Below are 21,205 nucleotides of genomic sequence, written 5' to 3'. Positions count from 1 at the left end.
GCATGCATATCCATTAAAATGGCTAAAATTGTAATATACTGACAATGAATATTCAGTGTTTTCAAGGGTGTGAAGAACTGGAACTCTCATACATTGTTGGTGGGAATCGCAAATGGGAACAGCCATCCTTTTCCACAGTATGGCAGTTCTTTACAAAGTTAAACATGCACTTGCTATATGACCTTGATCCCCAGTGAACAACAGGCAAGGAGGGCCTTGCTTTGTGACTCCTAGGTGACAGCCTGTGTGACTCCACTCTGGGCCTTTTAGCATATTTATCCCAGAAAGATAAAAACTCATGTTCACACAAAAATCTATACACAATTGTGTATAGCAGACTACTTACAATTGGCATAAACTGGAAACTAGCCAAATATCCTTCAAGGGATGAATGGATAAACAACTATTTTACATCCGTACAGTGGAATACTACTCAGCAAAGAAAAGGAATAAACTATCTGTATATACACAACATGAATGAATCTCAAATGTATTGTGCTAATTGAAATACACTAGACTCAAAAGATTACATACTATATGATTCCATTTACATGTCATTATTGGAAAGATACAACTATAGGACAGTGGTTGCTGGGGGCTAAAGGTAGAGGAAGATTTGAGCATAAAGGTGCAGCAGGTTGAGGGATCTCTATGTTGATTGTGGTGGTGATCACATGAATCTATACATGTGTTAGAATTCATAAAACCAAACACCCCAAAATGGGGGGGGGGGGTCAACTTTACTGTAAAATGATTTTAAAACAGGAAAACAAAAGAAATATTTGACATGAAGATTGTAGAAGCTGATAGATAATTTGCTGTGTATTTCCAGTTTACAATGGTGTTTTTGATGTTGCACAGGGGAAAACATAACTTTTTCCACTTGAAAATCACACTCGGTCCCAAGCCACTGGAGGAAAACATGTTTTGGAAGCAAACTAAGTCAAAAAGAAAAAGAAATCAAACTTGGAGAAGGAATACAGTGAAGCCAGAAGCTGCCCGCTGCCCTCTGAGAACAGGGTTAATGCTTCTGAAGTGGCTCAAAGGCCCAGAGTGGAGTCACACAGGCTGTCACCTAGGAGTCACAAAGCAAGGCCTTCCTTGCCTGTTGTTCACTGGGGATCAAGGTCAAATGTGGCATGGCTATAACCTTGAAATGAAACCCACAGGAATGTTCAAAGATCCTGCAACTCCCTTGTGGTTAAAAAACTCTAGTGAGTGAAAGCCCATGACTTTGGCCTGCTCTGAACAATGCTACGCTCCGCTGTGCAGAATTTGATATGCTGAATGGAAAAGGAGTGTTTACACTCAATAATCTTAAAGGAAAGAGTAAAGCAAGTGTTGAAAATGCAAGAAACCAGACTAAGCTGTGCTCTGTAAGCAGTCCTAATCCGGAGAGAACTGATTAGGCCAGCCTGATGTAGTGATGCTTGTGAAAAAGTCACAGGGCTGAGCTGGAGGCTATGAAAGCTGTCAGCTCAGGGACTCTCCCTTGCCTTTGGAGGTCCAGAACGCTAGTTGAACCCGATCTCACCACCGCTTGGAAGCTTGGCTGCCACCGTGAAGGGATAAGTCTTGTAAAACTCGGGACCTCAAATCCATGACTTTGAATTTAAAATGAGACAGGAGATTTGTGTCCCTATGATATCTGTAGGACCACATATTTGAATAGGTCAGCAAAATACCTAAACAATACAGAGAAAGAAAATCAGACTAAAATATGCTGATGTGCTTCCTAATGAGCTTTCTCAGGTGGACTGGGGCAGGTGAAAGAACCTGGGGCTTCTTCTAAGCCCAGCTCTGTCCCAACTCACTCTTAGAACTCACCTAATGCCATGTCCTGTCTGGTCCTCGTATCTGGACATTGAGCCTGGGAAAGATGAAATGACTTGTCTTAGAACGCACAGTCATTTAGTGCCCAAAGTGGCTTTAACGCTGTTCTTCTGATTCCAGGGTCAGGGAACAGGTACGGAAATGTTTTTGATATGATAGTCCTATCTAACTTCTGAGGAGAAAAGTTTGCTTCTTTGGGGAAAAATTAGGTAGATAAATAGATAACTAGGTAGATAGGTAGGTAGATAGATAGATAGACAGACAGACAGACAGACAGACAGACAGACAGACAGATAGATAGATAAAATCTCAGGTACTCAGTGAGGAAATTTTTCTTTTACCTCAACAATACAATAGAATAATATCGACTAGAGAGGAAATTATCCTTGTACGAAAATGTCCCTTCTCAGACACGAGGTAACAAGACACTATTGTATCCCAACTCCATGGGCTGTAATTGGCCAGGGGTTGTTCTGACCTAGTACATCCAGAGAAACAATGGAGAGTGGCTTTCACAAAGCGGTTCAGACAAGAGCTTGTTGTTAGAAGATCAGGAAATTAGAAACAATGAAGATTATTCTGAAGGAAAGAGGTATAAGGCAAACTTTTTTTACAAAAGGGAAAAGGCATGTCCATTTATTGGTGATAAAGACACTATGATGGAGTTGAGGCAGAATAGGTAAACTCTTGATAAGAAGACGGAGAGTTTGGGGAAAGATGCTCTCACTTCGAATTGTCAGGAGTCACCAAAGATGAAAGAAGTGCCTTTTTGTGTAACCAAAGATGTCAGAACCAACAAAACTGACTTTTCTTTCCCTTCCTGGGTAAGTTCCCATCACTTACCTGCTTTGTCCACCTCCTCCCCAGAATATCCTGAGACTTTCTTAGTTCTCTTTGTAGCCCTTGGTCTAGTAGAATGCCTGACATACAACAGGTGCTCAATAACTGCTTGCTGAATAAGTTGATAAGGTCGACTTTGTAAACCCTAAGGGGCCACAGAACTGTGGAGATTTCAGTATTCGGTGAGGAGGAGCCTCTCTGAAGCTTTGTCATCTCCTGGATACAAAAGCCAGTTGTCATGCGTGATGTGAGCAGAGGGGACTTTTAACATCAGCTGTCCAACTCTCCCTTGGGTGGTTAGTTGAAGCAAACCCAGGGGAGAGTGTACCTGAAGGCTGGCACTTGGGTAGGGTCCCTATCCTGAGGTTGTACTAGACTCCATCATTATCTAGAGGGTCCAGGAGTAAAGTTCCAGCAAATCATAGCCAAGGAAGGAAAGCAATGTCAGCTTGAGAGAAACATGATCGGGCAAAGGATGCAGGTATGAGTGAGAAGGCCTGGGCAGGGTCTGAGGAATTAGAAACAGGTGGGAAAATGTGCTGTAAGCTAAGACGAAGGTAAATGGCTCTTGAGCACGGTGGTGGTGGTAGCCCATGCCTTGGGAGCTGGTGCCCAGATTAAAAGCCCAGGTCCAACTAGACACAAGGAGGAAAAAACAATAGAAACACACTGGTTTTCTTCCCCTCAATTTTCTATCTGGACACATCTTGATGTTCCATATATACGTGTAGTTTAAGTTAGACATGTTGGAACTTGAATAGCTTATCTTTTTTTGTTGTTTTTTTTAAGTTACTGAAATTTGCCCAAACATAAAACATGAGCCTATTAAGTGAATTATTTAACTTATTCCACAAAAGTAGTGTTTTATGTTTTCAAAAGCAATGCTGAGAGAAAGACGACTCTACTTTTAGCTGTGAGTATGAGCTCCTCTCTTTAACGGAGTCACAACCTGGCAGGAGGGGGCATGCGCCCAGGAGTGCTTCAGTCTCTGACATGGGATCAAATGCTACCTGGTCCAGAGAGCTCCGGGCCCATTGTGGTAATAAACATGCAAGTGTGTGAAAAACCTCTTGTCCCTGAGGGGCTCCCAAGGGCTGCGGTATTAAGAACTGCAAGTTCTAATTCTGATTCTGCCTCTTATCTGTTCTGTAATTACCAGTGAATTACCTCTCTAAGACTAAGTTCTGTCACAAGCACAATGGGGAGAATAATAGTATGTAGCTCACAGATTGTGATGAGGGCGATAAATGAGATAGCATGTGAATGTTTAGCATGTCCCTGATGCATAATAAGTGCTCAATAAATATTGATATGATTAATGTTATTCTGTACATTAAGCATTCAGAAATGTCAGACATATCAAATGTAGAAGAGAAGCCAAGGTCACTGCTGAAATATGTGACCTAACACTTCAGAACACTCCATCTGTCCTTTGGGAATGAGCAGTCCATGGTTAAGTCCGAAAAACCATTGGGAGTTGGTTGAATTGTAAACTTTGGTAAGAGGGATGTGGGAACAACTGACAGTAAGGACAGACACCTCCCAGGACGGGGGCCCTGACAAGGAATGGTTATACAGCGAGGGAGAGCGGCAGGTAATTCCTGAATCTCTATCCAAACCTCAGGATGGCCATGGGACTGTGGCAAACCTCTGACTTGCTTCCTGAAAAATCGATTCCTGTTTACCCAGGGCTCTGGTCAGTTCTGTTTAGTTGCCATCCTACTATAAAAGGGAAGTTCAGTAAGCCAAGGGACCTTTGTTAATTGTGTGATTTCAATTAGAATGGGTAGGAAACCAAATGCTATTGATTAAATACACATGGCATCTAAAAAATGCCAGGTGCACAGAGTGTTTAATAAATAATCTCTACATGAGTAAAAGGGACTTCCTTATTGAGTGTGGCAATAAATCCAGCTACAGTTGCATGGCGGTTTCCAAATAAACTCGGTTTATAGAAGGACTCAGAAAACAGAAAGACAGCCAGTGATACAGGCCCTAACTTGTCCCTTCTTGAAATAAATACTGAATTCTCACTGAAAACCAAGTTAGCTCAAAGACACAGAGAGACATACATCAAAATACTGAGAAGGTAGACTTTAGTGGAATGGCTCATACAAAACTTCCATTTGAGTTCAGAGAAAGAAACTTTCACTCTTTGCCTCGAACAACCAGCAACTGTCTGAAACAAACAAAACTCACTGTACCATGGTTCTTTCATATCTCTTCTACCCAAATGAACTGAGTCTTCAGGAGTTAAATTCTCTTCCGTGGCTCTTGCAATCCCCCTAGAATAGAGCTCTAAAAGGAGACAGGCAGCTGTTTCAGAAAAGCATGAGGCAATAATCAGCCAACACTGCTTACCAAAGCACAAAGCTCTTGGGAACACAAGCCGTTATTCAAATCAGCCCCAAACTCTCTCTCTTTTTTAAATCCTCAAGCTGAAAAAGTAGCCTGGAACCCTGTAAAACCTCTCTGTAATTTACCTCCAAAATAAACAAGTGGTCATTTTTTTTCTTTCTTTTTTTCCCCCCTCCTCAGTGCTATAGAAATGCTAGGGCAGACATACAGAATTTCAGAATCAGGGATGAAGAGCTTCAGAACGCTGCAGATGCATTATTCTAGACAGGGGACTCTGGTACAGCTGTGATTTCCCTAACCAATCTTTCCTCAAGCTCTCAAAGAGAGATGGGCTTTGTGTTAACTGCACAAGCTTCTTCAAATACTGGCAAACATTAGATGTTACTAAAATGGACCTTATTTGGTCACTGCTGCTTAAAAGCCATCACCGGGGCAAAACTGCCCACCTGCAGATTAACCAGTGCAAGTTCTTTCACCTGACTCCAAAGACCCTTCTTGATAGGATTGCAAAAATTATCTTTCCTAAATTGGCTCACTCACTCCTGCCCATGGTTCCTCCTTGTCATTTACTAAAAACACCAGGCTTTCTCCCGAATCCACATCCTTAGACATGCTCTTCCCTGTCCCAAGCACTCTCCCCACTCTTCACTCTGCAAATTCCCACTGGTCCTCCAAAACCTAGTTCAAAGTTACTTCCTCCGTGAAGCCTTCCCTGCTTGTGTCAGGAAGACATAGTTGCTCCCTTCACTTCCCCCACTATGTTGCCTATCCTTTAGAGTCTAGGGGAGCTCTTGTAACATACCTGTTAGAGGGTCTGTCTCCCCAGTGAAGCCCCCCAGACAAACATTACAGCTTATGCCCACCACAGGATCAAATACTAGCAGGGCTCAAGGAATATTTGCTGAATGAATATTGAAATAAAATATAGGGTAAATCTAGAAGCAATGAAGAAGAAATGTTGTGTCTGGTATTCTCAAGTGTGTATGTGTGTGTGTGTGTGTGTGTGTGTGTGTGACTGAAGGAAGGGACGTGTAATTTAATCATATTCAGCATTTTTTTCTTGGAAAATTAATACCAAGTTTTTCTGGCTTGTGGCTATTTTCTGAAGGGTTCCACTTCTCATGGACAGTAGAAAAATGTGCGACAGTTTGATAAAATAATTATGATTTTTATATGTAAGGGGAATTTCTGTTTTCCTTAAAAACATAGGACAAAACTCTAATAAGACAATACAGAACAACATTTCTTCCACAGGGTTAATGATCAGAGATTTCTGCATTACAGGGAGGTCTGTTAGTTGGCAACTTCTATATAGGTTTGTCCCACAGGACTGAGATGTTTGTAATAGTGATTTTTTTTTCAGACCACGTTGTTGGAGGAGGTCTTCTAGAGGATGTGACGTCTGGTTCATCCCCGAGCTGCACCCGAGCAATTGGAAGCTCCTCACCTGCTCCCCTGTCTTTGGAAGGTATGTAAGTTCTGCCCACGGTTCTCATAGCTGACCCTGCTTCAAGCCTTGAGAGAGTAAGATGTTGTTGAGACCATACGGACCGCTAAGGCTAAGACCTCTACATAAACGTTTAAGGCTGTGGTGGGTGAGTGCAGAGATCTGCTCGTCTTGCGGTGACTAAGACAAGCCTGGTAAGTTCTCGTTCTTCTTAAACCTTCCACCTACCAATCTGGAGTGTTCTGACTCTTTCTTTGGTCTCTCCTTGCCCTCCATGTATGCGGGCAGTTTGTGAACAAACACACATTAAAGGGGCTCTTCCATCAAATTGTACCACAGAATTCCACCCAAAGAGAGCTTTGCCTGAAGGTGGTCTCAGAGAATGGTGCCTTGGGTGGCATTATAGGGCACTGGATAGAGCCTTGAGTGAAGTCATTCTATGTGGCAGAGAGCATATGGATGATGGTAGAGAGTGGGGGCGGGGCGGGGTTGGGTGGCGCAGCAGGAGTCCAGTCTCAGTACGTTGCCCCCGACCGGATTTGAAACTTTGGACAAGGCAATTCCTGTCTCTGCTTTGGTTTCTTAATTTGTTGGACCTGATTTCTAAAGTGATTCCTAAGAATAATTTTTCCTCTAACAGTAGGTGACTTCAGGAGTAGGTAAGTCCTTTTCTTAATTTTTAGCTATAATATTATTTTTCTTATTTTATGTGGTCACTAAATATTCACATGGACCAGCTCTATAGAGTTGGTTTGGGGTTGTAATTAACAGTGATTTGACTTCAGATATTTCCCACAAATGAAATGAAGTTTCTCTGAGTATTTGCTCTTATCCAATGTGAAAGAAGTGAAATGTATACCTATAACTAGAAGATACAGAGGCTCTATCATTTACAGAGTAATCATTACATGCCAATAATTGTATATGCTTTATCGAAATTGGTCCTTATAATAACCATCCCAAGGCCACAGTTTTACCTGGGTTTTACAATGAAGAGACTGAGCATTGTCTCAGGTCACTTAGCGCAGTTCATATTCTAACAACATTTTCCCCAACATAATATGTATGTATATGTAGTAAAAGGAATACTAAAGATAGAAAGTATAAATAGTATGAGCTCTTGGGCCTACTGCCTTCCTGTCTATAGCTATTTTACCTTTCTGTTTGGTTTTTGTTTCAAAAATGGTGATTTTTTACCACTTGCTATTGTAAATTCATAGATGTGTTGTGAGACTCATAGAATAAAATGTAAAATCTCTTTGAATAATATAAAATACCACTTAAAACACCAGATTATATAGAAAGGCAATTTGCACAGTGGTTGAGGCAGAAATCTCTGGTGTCCATCTAAATTTTGACTCTAATATTGATCATCTGTGTGACCTTGAGCAAGTTACTTAACCTTTTGGTGCGTTAGCGTTCCCATCTGTAAAATGGAGACAATAAAAGCAGCTAATGCGTGTAGGAGTCTTAAGAAAATAACATGCATGTAAAAACAATAGTGCAGTGCCTCGCACATAGAATGCGTGTAATAAATGTCAGCTATCATTAGTAGTGTTTTCTCACTAGGTTAAAGTGCCGTGAAAGCCTAGTCTGCCTTATTCAACATGGTATCTATCCCCAGCACCAGGAACAGTGGCTAGCTCTGGGAAACATTTAATAAATACTTGTTGAGTCTATATAATACACACACACGTTCACATCACTGTAGTTGTCTTCTACCAGACTGCATACAATATGAATAGAGCAATATTAACAGAGCCTCTTGAGAAAATTTTCCAGAATCACAGGTGAATTTTTTGAGTCCCAAGATCCATCCATTATACACAATGTCTACAGATGACAACATCTAGGTGATTAGGCTCACTGACAAAAATGTTAATCTCATTATTTCTTATTGGGGAAAAATGACAGGGAGCTAGCAGACTACTAATCTCCTGGTTTGAATAAGGATGCTAGGAGGGACATTCTAAATTTAGGTAGCACAGCAGAAGGATTACACACACCACATCAGGGTAACAATCACAGACTCCCTAGGCACAGTGACATCAGCAAGAATCTTGTCTGATGGGGAGAGGGTGGGACTGAAGGAACCCACATGCATTGCATGTCACCATAGACCAGATAATTGATCTCAGTTAATTCCCATAGCAACACCGCATTTTATACTTCCCATTTTACAGATGTGGACTCAAAGGTTCAAAGAAATTACATAATTTGCCCAAGGAAACAACATGATTTAAAAAGAGATTATCTTAATCCCAAACCAGTGCCATCTCCATTAAACCAATCCTGGCACATGGAAAATTCCCAGTAAGTGGCAAGTATTAGAGAAAATATTACTTTAACTTTTGTTCTCCTGACTGGCTAGGGATGCCGATGGGAGTGATGCTTGGCTTGCTCTTACTTATAAGTGGACCTTCAGCCTTGTCTGAGGGCCCAGTGTTTCCTGGCTCTGTGGGGTGGGACCGGGCTCTCTGGAGGAAGGGACTTCACTGACTAAAATGCCTCACAGCCCCAAGTAAAGCTAATCCTGAAGCTGGTTCTTAGTCTGTGGTCTTCCGGCAACCTGCAGGAGAAGCCCATGAAATGCCTGATGGAAAGCTCCTATCCTGCCACCCATCCCCACCCAGCTTACCAAAATAGAATTTTTAGGGGTGAGGCCTGGAGGTCTGCATTTGAAAACCTTCAGAGGATTCTGATGCATATTGACTTTTTGTGAACAAATGCTAGGCCTTTAGGGGACCCTGTGCCTAGGGGACCACGGGGACAGGCTTTGCACACTCTCAATTTGGAGAGGATGCTGCCCCTTCTGAGTAGCTCTGACCCAGGGCACAGTGTCCCAGGAACATGTACCAGGCTTCCTTGTCAATGAGGCATGACAGAGTCTGGCCTCTGGGCCCTGAGAGGAGAGTTGGAATCTGTTTTGAGGGGAGAGGCAGGGCCAGACCGAGAGGAAGACTCCCTGGGATTTACCAAGGGGACTCGGCTACATAGATGTTGGGAGCTCAGGATTAGCTAGGTTCTCTGTGTGAGAGATGACAGAATAAAAATAACTGTTGCAGACTAAATGCCAGGCATGATCTTAAGAGTTTTACTTGCATTATAGCATTTAGTTAAAATATATGCAAATGTACACAGTTAAAATAGAGTCAGTATGGCACGGTGGTGAAGTGTCTGTGCTCTGGAAGAGCTGTGTTTGAATTTTGACTCACTACTGACAAGTTCCATATCCTCACCTCTCGGTGTTCTGCAAAAGGGGATTAATCATAATATCTATGTGATGTGGATGTTGTGAAGATTGAGTGCAATAAAAACTAAATAAGCTAATGATGTAAAGGGATTAGCATAGTTCTCAGACTACAGTAAGTGCTCAATTAATGTCCCCTGGACAGCAATCTTCATGAGGGCAGGACCCAGGTCCATTCAGTTTATCACTATGTCCCCAGCTTCTTCAGCATAATAGGCACTCAACACATATCAACTATGGGTTGAATAAATGAATGAGTGCACAATGGATGTAACAGAGGAAGCATTTGATAGCCAGGACCTCATGGAAAACATAGGAAGCTGAATCATAATATTGACACTATGAGATCTAGTGTAAAAGTAAATTAACATGATCCTATGGAAGACTGAACATTTTCAAACTTTGCCCCCTATGTCACTTAGTACCAGGAAGACTTCGGATGTTTTAAATGACTTTCACCTGCCATAATGGCTTTTCTTTTTTGTCTCCCTCAGTGCATGCCTGCCTCCCTACGTTTGTGCGTGTACCTCACCCCCCCCCCCCCCCACACACACACAACTACATACCCCAATTGAGTCAGGAACCCTCTGAAAATAACCTTGCCCTCAGGCCTCAGGCCCAGTTATAGCCCTCTACAAGCAACAGAGAAACAAAAGTCTGCTTTCCTCTAGCTGACCTTCAAATCTATACTTTAGGATTATTGAGGTTTGGAATGAGGCTCCTGGGAAGTGTGTCCTCCTGCTAAGGTTCACTCCAAAATGTCTGACTGCACTACATCCCCACCCCCAGTTTTGATGTGAGTGGTTAAGGGATTATGATGGGGGAAGGAAGACATAAGAAATTCAGAAGTGATTGTAATTTGTAATCTGGGGCTCCCTGAGAGCCTTGCTCTGCGAATAAACCAGAGTTGGAGCGCTGCTTGACTCCTATGGCTTGCAGGTACCATTGAGTTCATACAGTAGATGCCAGTGGTATTTTTTGGTTTAATTGTATTTCTTCAGCTCCCTGGGGGATACCTGCTAGGGCTGAGGATCCCAACGGAGATGCACAGACAGGGTCCTGGGTAGCCGGTTTGGGCAGCGTTGGCCCAGGCAGGCTTCCAGAAAAGATAAGTATGCATTTCCAGAGCGTAGGCTAGGATTTAAGCACACAGAAATTGCTTTATATCCTGGGCTTCTCTGAAAGTCTTTGGAACCGAATTATGAATTCCAGACAGGGGTCTTATCCACATAATCTCAGTTACTTTAGCTCTAAAAATGGTGGAAATATTTTTCTCCCAGAATTGTAGTGGAGATGAAACAAGATCTACATGGAATTGATTAAATGAACAGTACAAATAAAATTCTGGGGAGACTGGTAAACAAGTACGAGAAGTGCCACAACTGGGACATTAATGTGTTAATTTAAAAAGAAAAAACTCAAGTTCCACTAAAATAGGATTTATACTTGACAATTTTATTAGTTTATTTGAAGTGATTGAACTTAACTGAATAAACAAAATTCTATTCTTTAAAAATATTCTGTAATTTATACTTTTTACTATTTCAGAAAGGCCCTTTCTAATGTTTAATTGAGTCAGGGAGTCTTCCTGTATAAAAACACTGAGTTTCTAAGAAAACCACATAGTGTTAACCCATCTCATGCTATTGATCCAGCACTGACAGTGACAGCAGGTAGTAGGCAAGTCTCAGAAAACCTGTATAAGATCAAAGGCCTTCTTCACCGTTCTGTTTCAATACTTCGCATGTCACAGCTTATGGCTGGAAGTTAAATCAAGACTTCCTCAGAGTTGAAGCCCAGGTGACCTAGCTGAGGTGCCTGGAAAGTAGGAAGTGTGTTGCTTAGCAACCAGAAACATTTGAAAATACCCAGTACATCTTCTGTTTAATGTTTGCAATTCTCTTGATTTTATAATACACATAGCAGATGTTAAGCCTCCTGTTTAAATTTTAAAAGCATGAAACAGAGTAGTGAAAAGCAGAGACAGCGCTTTCATTTGCAAACTAACAAATTGGCTTCAGCCCCAAATCTGTGCGAATGTACAGAGACTCATTTCCTTCATGTTGATTTCCCTTTCCTCCTCCTCAAAAGCTATTTTTTTTTTCTTCAACCTATAAGAGGAGTTAAGCTTCTTATATAGCAGGGATGCGCGCTGAGAATGTTGATAAAGAAGGCAAGGATGGAAACAGACTTGAAAAGATCATTCATTCATTCATTCACTCACTCACTCGTTCACTTGTTCTTTCATTCATCCATTAGTCAATTAAGAAATGAATACAGTATTGTTTAATAAGTTAGAGCCAGAAATTAGACACAGTTGACTTTAAATCTCTACCTCACTCCTAATGACCTCATTTGAAGTCATTTAACTTCTTATTAAGCTTCGATTTCCTCTTCATAAAAGGGAAAAATAATAGGACCTGACTTGTAAGGGATTTTTTTGTTGTTGTTTTTTCTTTTTCTTTTGAGGGTGGGGTGAAAATTACATGAAAGTAGGTAAAGGGATCCATATAGCTCATTGTACAGAGGGAGCTCTCCATAAATTACAGGTGATACTATTGCTACTGTTGTCATTTTTGTTGCTAACGGCCCACTCTAAGTCCACACTGTGATGTGGACATTTCCATAACTTAATGGAAAAGAGTATATATAAGCTCTGGAGTCAGACTACCTGTTTCCACAAGTTTCTTAACCTGTCAGTGCCTCAATTTTCTCAGGTACAAAATGAGGCTAACAATAGCATTTTACCCTAAAGGTTGTTGTAATTAAATGAGAGGATATTGTAAAGAGTTTAGTCCAATGCCAGGCACATAGGGGTTGTGATACACGGAAACTGGGTACCATTATTATCATTATGTATCATTGCCGCTGGAGTTACAAAGATGAATAAATCATGGTCCCTGGTCTTGAGTAGTCTCGTGGGTCCAGGCATGGGCTGGAGCGCACTTCAAAGTAATTACCTAGAAGGGGACAAATATGATAATAGAGGTATAAACAGAGGCAGTAGAAGCCCCAGTAAGGGCGTTACTCTCCTTAGGCAGCCGTTGGAACTATGGTCCTCACACCTGGCTACGAGTTAAAATAATCTTTAAAAATGACTGATGTCTGGATTCTGCTCCCAGAAATTCGGATAATTGGTATGGGACACATAACCTGGGCATCAGGATTTTTTTAAATCTCTTGGATGATTTTACTGTGCTGCCAAGTGGTGATACTGATCATATTTACTGCAAAACTGGCACAAGTACCCGGGAGGAGCCATGAGGTTCTTACCCTTGTTATCTCTACCCTACCACGAACACGTGACAGTAGCAACTGCAGTGATAGCAATACCTCTGACTTTCTAGTGTACTAGCAGTAATACTAGTACTGATAGTAACCGAGCTCATTTATTTGGAACTTACTATGTGCCAGGCACTGTGGCAGGTGCTTCTGATTTATCATCTTATTTAATGATCCCAGCTACCCTAAGAGTTAGGTACTTGTACTTTTTTTTAATCTCTTTTACACAGACCAGGAAACCAATGACGAAAAAATTTAACTGGTTTTCCCAGAGTTTCACGGATAGTAAGTGGCAGATGCCTCTGCTTCTGTTCACTCAGCCATAAGCTATCACTTCATACCAGAGACCCTGAAACTGCACCCTGGAAATCAGTACCATGTACCACTCACATCTCCCCCAGGACTTTCTCCTTGTACCTTCACTTGCAAATAAGAAGTGACTAGGTGTGCTAGCTCTGTGGTAATCCTCTGGCTGGGCGCGGTGTTGACGTGTTAAGTAAGTCAAGCTAACTGTGAGATGTCTTTTGTGGAGAGGAGCTTGCCTGGGGACAGAGAAGCCCTGGTGAGATGGTGGTGAGGACAGGCAGAGGACTGGGGGGTTGGGAGGTGGGGAGAACAAGTTAGCCATCAGAGCGGGGTAGGGTCTGCAGCTGCAGAGAGATCTGTTCTTGTTTATCAAGGGCCTGAATAAGACCACAAGCCAGAAAAGAACAATTTCTTCCTTTCTTGAAGTTCCGAGGGCACGGGGTGGAAGGCTGTGAAGTTAGAAAAACAAGGGAGACCAGACTAGAGCCTGTGTCTAGTCAAGTTTCCTCTGAGCCCATTTGGAAATAGTGTCGACCTTTTAAATGTGGTTGTTTCTGTGCACTCAAAAGGCCAGGTTGGTGAGCGTTGCCGATGTCGCCTTATTATACAAAGGGCATATAATCACAAAGGGAAACAGCTGTTGTTTGGGGAGGTCCTACTCTGTGCCAGGCACTTTGCATACGTTATCTCATTTAATTACAGAAGAAAAAATCCTATGAGCTTGGAATTATCATGACCTTGATAAAAACACTGAATTGCCAATATTGTAAGTATTTTGCTGAAGATCAAACAGCTGGTAATGTGAGAACTAGGCAAATGCCTCCTGCCTAAGGCTGCTGACACCAAAGGCAGGGAAGGAGCCACAGAATAGAGGGCTTAACTTGTATGTATGTGGAGTGGATGTTCACATTCAACCTCCAACAGCTGTGAGATCTGACATGCCCAAACTCCCCCTCTCCCTAAACACTTAGATGAGTCTCCTGTGGTCTGCCATGGGGCTGGTAGAAGCGGGGCCTTGGTAGAACTAAGGCCAAAGTATGTCTCCCATGTTTGTCCTTCTCTCTCTCTGCTGCTGTGTCTCTTTTTCTATCTAACTCTTTTTGGAAGAAGGGGATAGAACTCTGTTCTTCTTAATGCGGATTCCAGGGTACTTGGCATTCTGTTTCCTGGAGGAGACGCCTTTGACTCTGATTTTGGTATTTCCTTTCAATGATAATTATTTCAGATATGCTAAATCTAAATAACAGCTCAAAAAGTATAGGAATGAAGAATAACAATAAAAAAAATTTGTTAGCAAAAAAAGAGACTATTACGACAACTATAAAAAGCACTCTTTTGTTTAGTCTCTCCTCACATATAAAGATCATAAACCTTCTGGGGTGGGGGTTGTATGTATGTGCGAGTGTATATCTGGAACTCATTTTTAAACATTCTTTCCCGTGCAATTACATTCTAATTTGAACATTTCTATAATCTTTAATGTATGAAAATAAAACACTCTCATTTATGTCACTTGAAATAAATGAGAGGTTGGTGCAAAAATAATTACAGTTTTTGCAATTATTTTTAAACTTCTAAAATGCAATGACTTTTGCACCAACCTACTAGACAATGAAGTAGCTGTCCACAATTCACAGTACCTGATACAGGTTCTGGGCTAGGTCAGTCCAAGCCTATGGGATGGCTTGAGAGACAAGTCAGGACTGATTACTGATAGGTCTTTACCAATGGCTGGATAATATCTCCCACCCCCAAGTAGCTGCTGTGTAGTGACAGCATGGTTGTCTCAGCCCCATGACTCAGAAATGATCACCTAAAAATGTGTCCAAGACCACCCGTGTATGGACACTGTTGTGGGAGAGGGCCAGGGACTCAGGGTTGGTCTCTGCTCAAGGGCCGGGTGAGGCTACCAGCGGGGCTGTGTAAGGATGTAGGCAGTGGGCAGGTTCTTCAGATATAGTTGGAGCAGGATCCCAGGTTGAGGGCTGGGTGTGGGAGCATGGTGCTTGTCTGAGACTTGGGACCGTGGATGTGTGGCACTTACAGGAAAGGGCTTTGGAGCAGATATCAAAGGAGAGTTTATGCGAACTTGTATTCGAGTTTGAAGAGGAGGAAAGGGTGGTAGATACCCAGAGAGATTAGAAGAGAAATGGAAGAGGTTCGACACTTGTGAAAGTTTTGTTTTATGGAAGTAAGGAATTGATGGTGCTTGAAAATACTGTGGCCACTCAAATGTACCATTTATTCCTAGCTTTAGGTTAAAAGGCTCTGTGAATAGGCTGGACCTGAGCGTGATGCGAGAGATGTGGACTTCAGTTTTGGATCTTTCATTAACTGGTGTTATGACCTTGAGAAAGCCAGTTAACCTTTTGAGTCTCGCATTCTTAAATTGTAGGAGAGGAGGAAAAGTGATGGGGTTTTTGTTCTTTCTGACAGGTATCTTTTAAAAAAGTTTTCACCTTTGGATTTGGTTGGAGCAGCACTGTCCAAGATAATTTTTCAGCAATGATGGAAATAGTCTATAACCCTTCACTGACCAATGCAGTAGCTACATATGCCTCACACTGAACACTTGAAATATGGCTAATGCACCTGGGCTACAGAATTTTAAATTTAATTAAATTTAATCAATTTAGCCTCATTGGCTTTTGAGTATCGTACTGAACAGCTCTGGTCTAGATATTCTTGAAACATAGAGTATGCTTCTCACTTTGAAGTGTGTGTAGGGGGTAATGCCCAACATATTTGACAAATGGCATAAAACAGAGAAGTGACTAGCTCTTATTTCTCTCTCCCTGTAGATTGCCACCACTCTTTTGAACCACCAGAGAATGTTTGTTTGAGACTGTAATTTACACAGCAAATTAAACATAGGGCATGTCATTTATTTGTTACCAGGGTGCTTGAAACTTGTTTTCCATGGAGGATGCAGATTTTAAATAAAACTACTTAAACGTAAAAACATTTCATCAACTACAAAAGCTGTATTTCTCAAATTCCAGCATTATAAATGTAATAAATGCTTAAAATTGAGTACAGATGAATTCCTTTTGAATTGTTCAATATTTAGAAAGAGCTTGGGTTCACAGACAGCAATGGTTTACATGGACGAGCCAAGACATGTTCTCATGTAAGCACATACATGTTTGCATGAACAAGGCCTATGGAGAATGCTTATAGTCACGTGACTCTCGAAGCTTTCATGACTCACTTGTATATATTTTCCTGAAATTTGGCCCAACGTTAATTGAGTACCATTAGTTAAAGAATAACAGTTTTTCCCCCTGTGATTAAAACCCTTATATTTATAAATTTCAACACGTGCAAAAATGGAAAAAGGATCACAAAATAAAGAAAAGAGAGAATGGCAATGAGGCCCTGTGAATAGGCTGGACCTGAGCGTGTTGAACATTTCTATAATCTTTAATGTATGAAAATAAAACACTCATTTATATCACTTGAAATAAGTGAATGGCTACTGTTTTTTTCTGGACATCTGAGGGGGACTTACTGGGGTCTCTAACATGACCACCTGACTGAAATGACCAGTTGGAAGCCAAAGGAGTACAAATGGAGAACTCAATATTTCCCTGTTTTTTTCTATTTTATTTCTTTTTTCTCCCCAGCCACTTCCTCTTTGTAAACCTAAATGCTTTGGGAATAGTGGAATGGTGGAAAGTATGTTGGCAAATCTCAACTCCAAAACCATTCCCGCTCTATGGCCCTGTGCTCAACTCCAATTTCTTCTTCTGCAAAATGCAAGTAGAAATATCCGGTAGAGATAAAAATGTAAAGTATTCAGTACCCAGCAAGCAGGAGTCCCTTAATAAATGTTATTAATATTATTGCTTAGGCCTCATTGCCATTCTCTCTTTTCTTTATTTTGTAATTCTCTTTCCTTTTTTGTTTTCCTTCTCTTTTCTATTAATTTTAACCATCTTTTTCACATTCCTCTTGGCAATCTTAAAACTTGAAAGTGATAAGGCTGTATGTATAATTAACTAAATAACTTATCTTCATCTTTCTTCTTTGTCTGCCTCCTCTTCCTTAGTCTGCAAATACATGGTCATTCCTACCAACTAGTCCATACCTATACCTGTACTTACACATTTACCTATACCTACACCTGCTCCTCCTATACGTATACCTATATATTATATATTTTTGAAAGATGATAAGGCTGAAGGAACTCACTACGGTAAAGCGATGGAAGCAATAATAAAGAAAAAAGAATTACTAAGCACCCACTTTATATCAGGTGCTGGGATTAGATACATTCGATAAGGAAGGAAGACTGTTTGGTGTGTGCACCCTAACGCCATCTGCTTTCACCGCAGTGATGGGCTCAGACTAGGTTCATATCCCTTGATTAACATTTTTCAGCTCTGGTACTTAAATAGAAATGAATGCTATTAGAATTTAAAAGAAAACCATCAGACTAAATCTATTTTTGTTTTGGAAACAAACCCACCTAGAATTTAAGCAGCATTAATTAAGTGAGCTTAGATTGGCTGTCTCAGTAAAAACCTGTAGAGAAGGACCTTTGGCTCTTGGGGCTCAGTTTTACACTCAACCAAGGCAACTCTCTACAGTTTTAAAACTCTATTTTAAGAGAATTTTAAAAACAAGTAAAACCTCTTGGGTTTCTTTCTTTTCCTCCCTCCCTCCCTCCCTCCCTTCCTTCCTTTTATTTACGTATTTTTTTTTAAATACTACTCATCAAGAGGATGTTGTGGTTCAAGATGGTTGCTAAAAGAAATGAGCTCTTGTTTCTGTATCTGGAGTGCCATTAGTTGGAAGTATCCTCTCAGATCTCTTCCTAAATCTGTCATATTAGATGTGTAAGATTATTTAGGCTTCTTATGTTTTTTAAAGAAAGAATCATGTAATAACACAGAGGAAATTTCTTCCCCTCTTTGAAACTGTGTTTCTTTTTGAGAAAGGAAGTCATTGGACTTGCACTAGGACTAAAAAGTCCTTTCAGTGAATCTCAGTTCCAGGGTCAGTTGTTTTAACTTTCGCTGCGTTAATTGATTTGAAGTTTTAATTAACAACTGGACTGAGGCGTGGTAAGCTGGAGGAGAGCTTGACCATACATGTTCCAAAATATTTGTCTACTACTTATAAGGTTTAGGCATCAAATGAAATTTTAAACAAATTTGATAAATATTTTTAGACTGTGAAGTGAAATTATTTAGTTGATAGGAGAGAAGTACTGAATTAGCTGTCAGAAAACCTGGTCTTTTCCAAGCTAGTTTTATATCCATAAGCAATTAGTATAAACTCTTTGGGCCTCAGTTTTTTTTGCTATTTTTTTTCAATTGTAAAATTAATGTAATTATGTCTGCACAGAATTATTGTGAAAATTAAATGAGATTATGCACATGAAAGTACTTTGCAAACCCAAGCCTTTTCATATACCGATAGATCTCTCTCTGGATCACTGATCACTTTGGGGGTATGTTTCAGAGGAGAGTCCATATACTGTCCCAAATTCGGTTGGAGCAGATGACCTTAAAGCTTCATTCCAACGTTGACTCCATCACATGAGGATCAAATCTTCCTATAGATGAACTATCCTTAGTGCGAAATCCGAGTGCATTATTTTATAAGGGAAATCATATTTTATGAATGGTATGTTCTTAAAGACTTTGAATAATACAAAATTTGAATAATCCAAGGCTAATTTTCCCAAATTGATAAGTGTAAAGATGGAGAATGCCTTGTTAGAACACAACCGTTACGGTAATTTTCCCCTTGTTTTGTCTTCTTCCTTCTCCTTCTCCCTTATTTTCTTCTTTTCCTCTTTCTCCCCTTATTGCTTTTCCTTCTCATTTTCCTTCTTTCATTCCTCTCCTTTTTCTTCTCCTCCTGCTCTTTCTCCTTTCCCTCCTCCTCCTCTCCTCTTGCTCCTTCTCCTTCAGAGATGCTTTTATAAATCTAGAGGCAGACTTTTCTATTATTTATTAGAGCTCTCTCTCCTAAATCAGCAGCTCATTGTTTCTTGGCACTTGTTTGACCTTCTTTAAAGTATTTTAGCATATCTAACCTTTCTTCCAAAGTTATTTATTTGTTGATTTTTTTGGTACTAGCACCATGATTTGATTAATTATTAGAAACTTTATTATAGTATAGAAAAAGGTAGTATGTAATCATAACAACAAGTATTAAAAGAACAACCAAATAGTCACTAGAATCACCTACCGAAGTTCTGATACATATACCAATATGGTTCACGTGATTCTGGCAAGGGCATATCAGATGCTGTTTGGTAACAGCATAATACAGTTTATAATTCTTCTGGCTTGCTAACTTTGACACTGTGTGGTTCTAGATTTTTAAATATACAAGCTTTTATTATATAAAATTTTATGTATAAAGTAACTTCATTAATATTTTCTATATCACAGTATTTAAAATTTGCATAATATAAATGTGCACAGAATGACAATGACACTACATTTTAAGTAACATGTACTTACAATAGGGACTTTCCCTATTGTATGCCAACATTTGTTTATGGAAACCTAGGTTAGCTGAAATTAATAGTTTAAAAATGACAAGTGCCACAGCCTATAAGAAAGCAACAAGGAATGAAAGAACTTGAATGAACAGATATTTGCAACTTCTTTCAACATGTGAAACATGTCTACATGTCTAGCTACACATAAGCTAACGGTTCAATCACCCTTGAAGTCCCTGATGTATTCTCTTTTCTTTGGTGAGGTTTCCATAGTAATATTTAGTAATAGTTCCTCTTTTTAATGGAGATATTATAGAGTAGTAGTAGGAGCATATGACTGGCACAAAAAGACTCAAGTTCAAGTTGCAGTCCTACTACTCACTAGTCTTGAGGTCTTGGAAAGACACCTAACCATTCAGTCTATGTTTCTTCCTTCAGACAAAGGAAGGGAAAGCGAGGTATTTCCCAGAGTATTTGGGTGTCAGATGAGCTCATTTAGATGACTGCATTCTCTAACTTCTAAAGTTAGAGATGTTATCACGGGCAAAATATATCTTCTTTGAACACTACACAAAGCACAATAAAATGAGAGAAAAATGATATTCTTAAAAATCTGTGATTACTAAGATGCTCACTATTATCAAGTCAGTTTATATTTTCTGTGGCCATTTTGGAGGAGAGAATATCACAGTCACTGTAATAATACAAATTTATATTATAATATTTAGCACTTAACATTTAATAAAGAATATTTAGCATTCTTTATACTCAGGATTTTCTGAATATTACTTCATTTAAAATTTTATAATACATAAAATCCTCTGAAGAATTTTGTATAACTTAAGCCAAAACTGATGATGAGTTTAAGGTTCCTTTTCTCTGTTTCTTATATTTTTAATTCTTACAAAGTATTTTCTTTGGCATATGAAAAACTTGCTGACGCATGTGCTGTTCAAATAAGAATACACACTGTGGCTGGCCCGGTGGCTCAGGAGTTTAGAGCTCTGTGCTCCTAACTCTGAAGGCTGCCGGTTCGATTCCCACATGGGCCAGTGGGCTCTCAACCACAAGGTTGCCAGTTCAATTCCTCGAGTCCCACAAGGAATAGTGGGCTCTGCCCCCTGCAACTAAGGTTAAACACAGCACCTTGAGCTGAGCTGCCTCCCAGATGGCTCAGTTGGTTGGAGCCCGGGTTCTCAACCACAAGGTTGCCAGTTCAATTCCTTGAGTCCCGCAAGGGATGGTGGGCAGCGCCCCCTGCAACTAAGATTGAACACTGTACCTTGAACTGAGCTGCCGCTGAGCTCCTGGATGGCTCTGTTGGTTGGAGCATGTCCTCTCAACCACAAGGTTTCCAGTTCGACTCCCGCAAGGGATGGTGGGCTGCGCCCCCTGCAACTAGAAACGGCAACTGGACCTGGAGCTG

General features: G+C 40.5%; 1 protein-coding gene across 5 annotated transcripts in view; it reads right to left on the bottom strand.

Annotated features, from left to right (window-relative positions):
- Window positions 1–21,205, bottom strand: part of KCNMB2 (potassium calcium-activated channel subfamily M regulatory beta subunit 2) — a 225,924-nt gene that overhangs the window by 86,412 nt on the left and 118,307 nt on the right. Inside the window, exon 2 of one of the 5 annotated variants that reach the window (XM_074328157.2) lies at window positions 1,828–1,870. The exons of the other annotated variants lie outside the window; for them this stretch is intronic. Within the exon in view, the coding sequence (XP_074184258.2) occupies window positions 1,828–1,865 (38 nt within the window). The 5' untranslated portion in view covers window positions 1,866–1,870. The remainder of the gene's footprint in view (window positions 1–1,827; window positions 1,871–21,205) is intronic. 5 annotated transcript variants of the gene reach the window in all.

The sequence above is a fragment of the Rhinolophus sinicus genome, chromosome 17 (assembly GCF_057876585.1).
Source record: "Rhinolophus sinicus isolate RSI-liver-muscle chromosome 17, RSI-T2T, whole genome shotgun sequence".
Taxonomy (NCBI): domain Eukaryota; kingdom Metazoa; phylum Chordata; class Mammalia; order Chiroptera; family Rhinolophidae; genus Rhinolophus; species Rhinolophus sinicus.
This window is presented reverse-complemented; position numbering and strand designations above follow the sequence as displayed.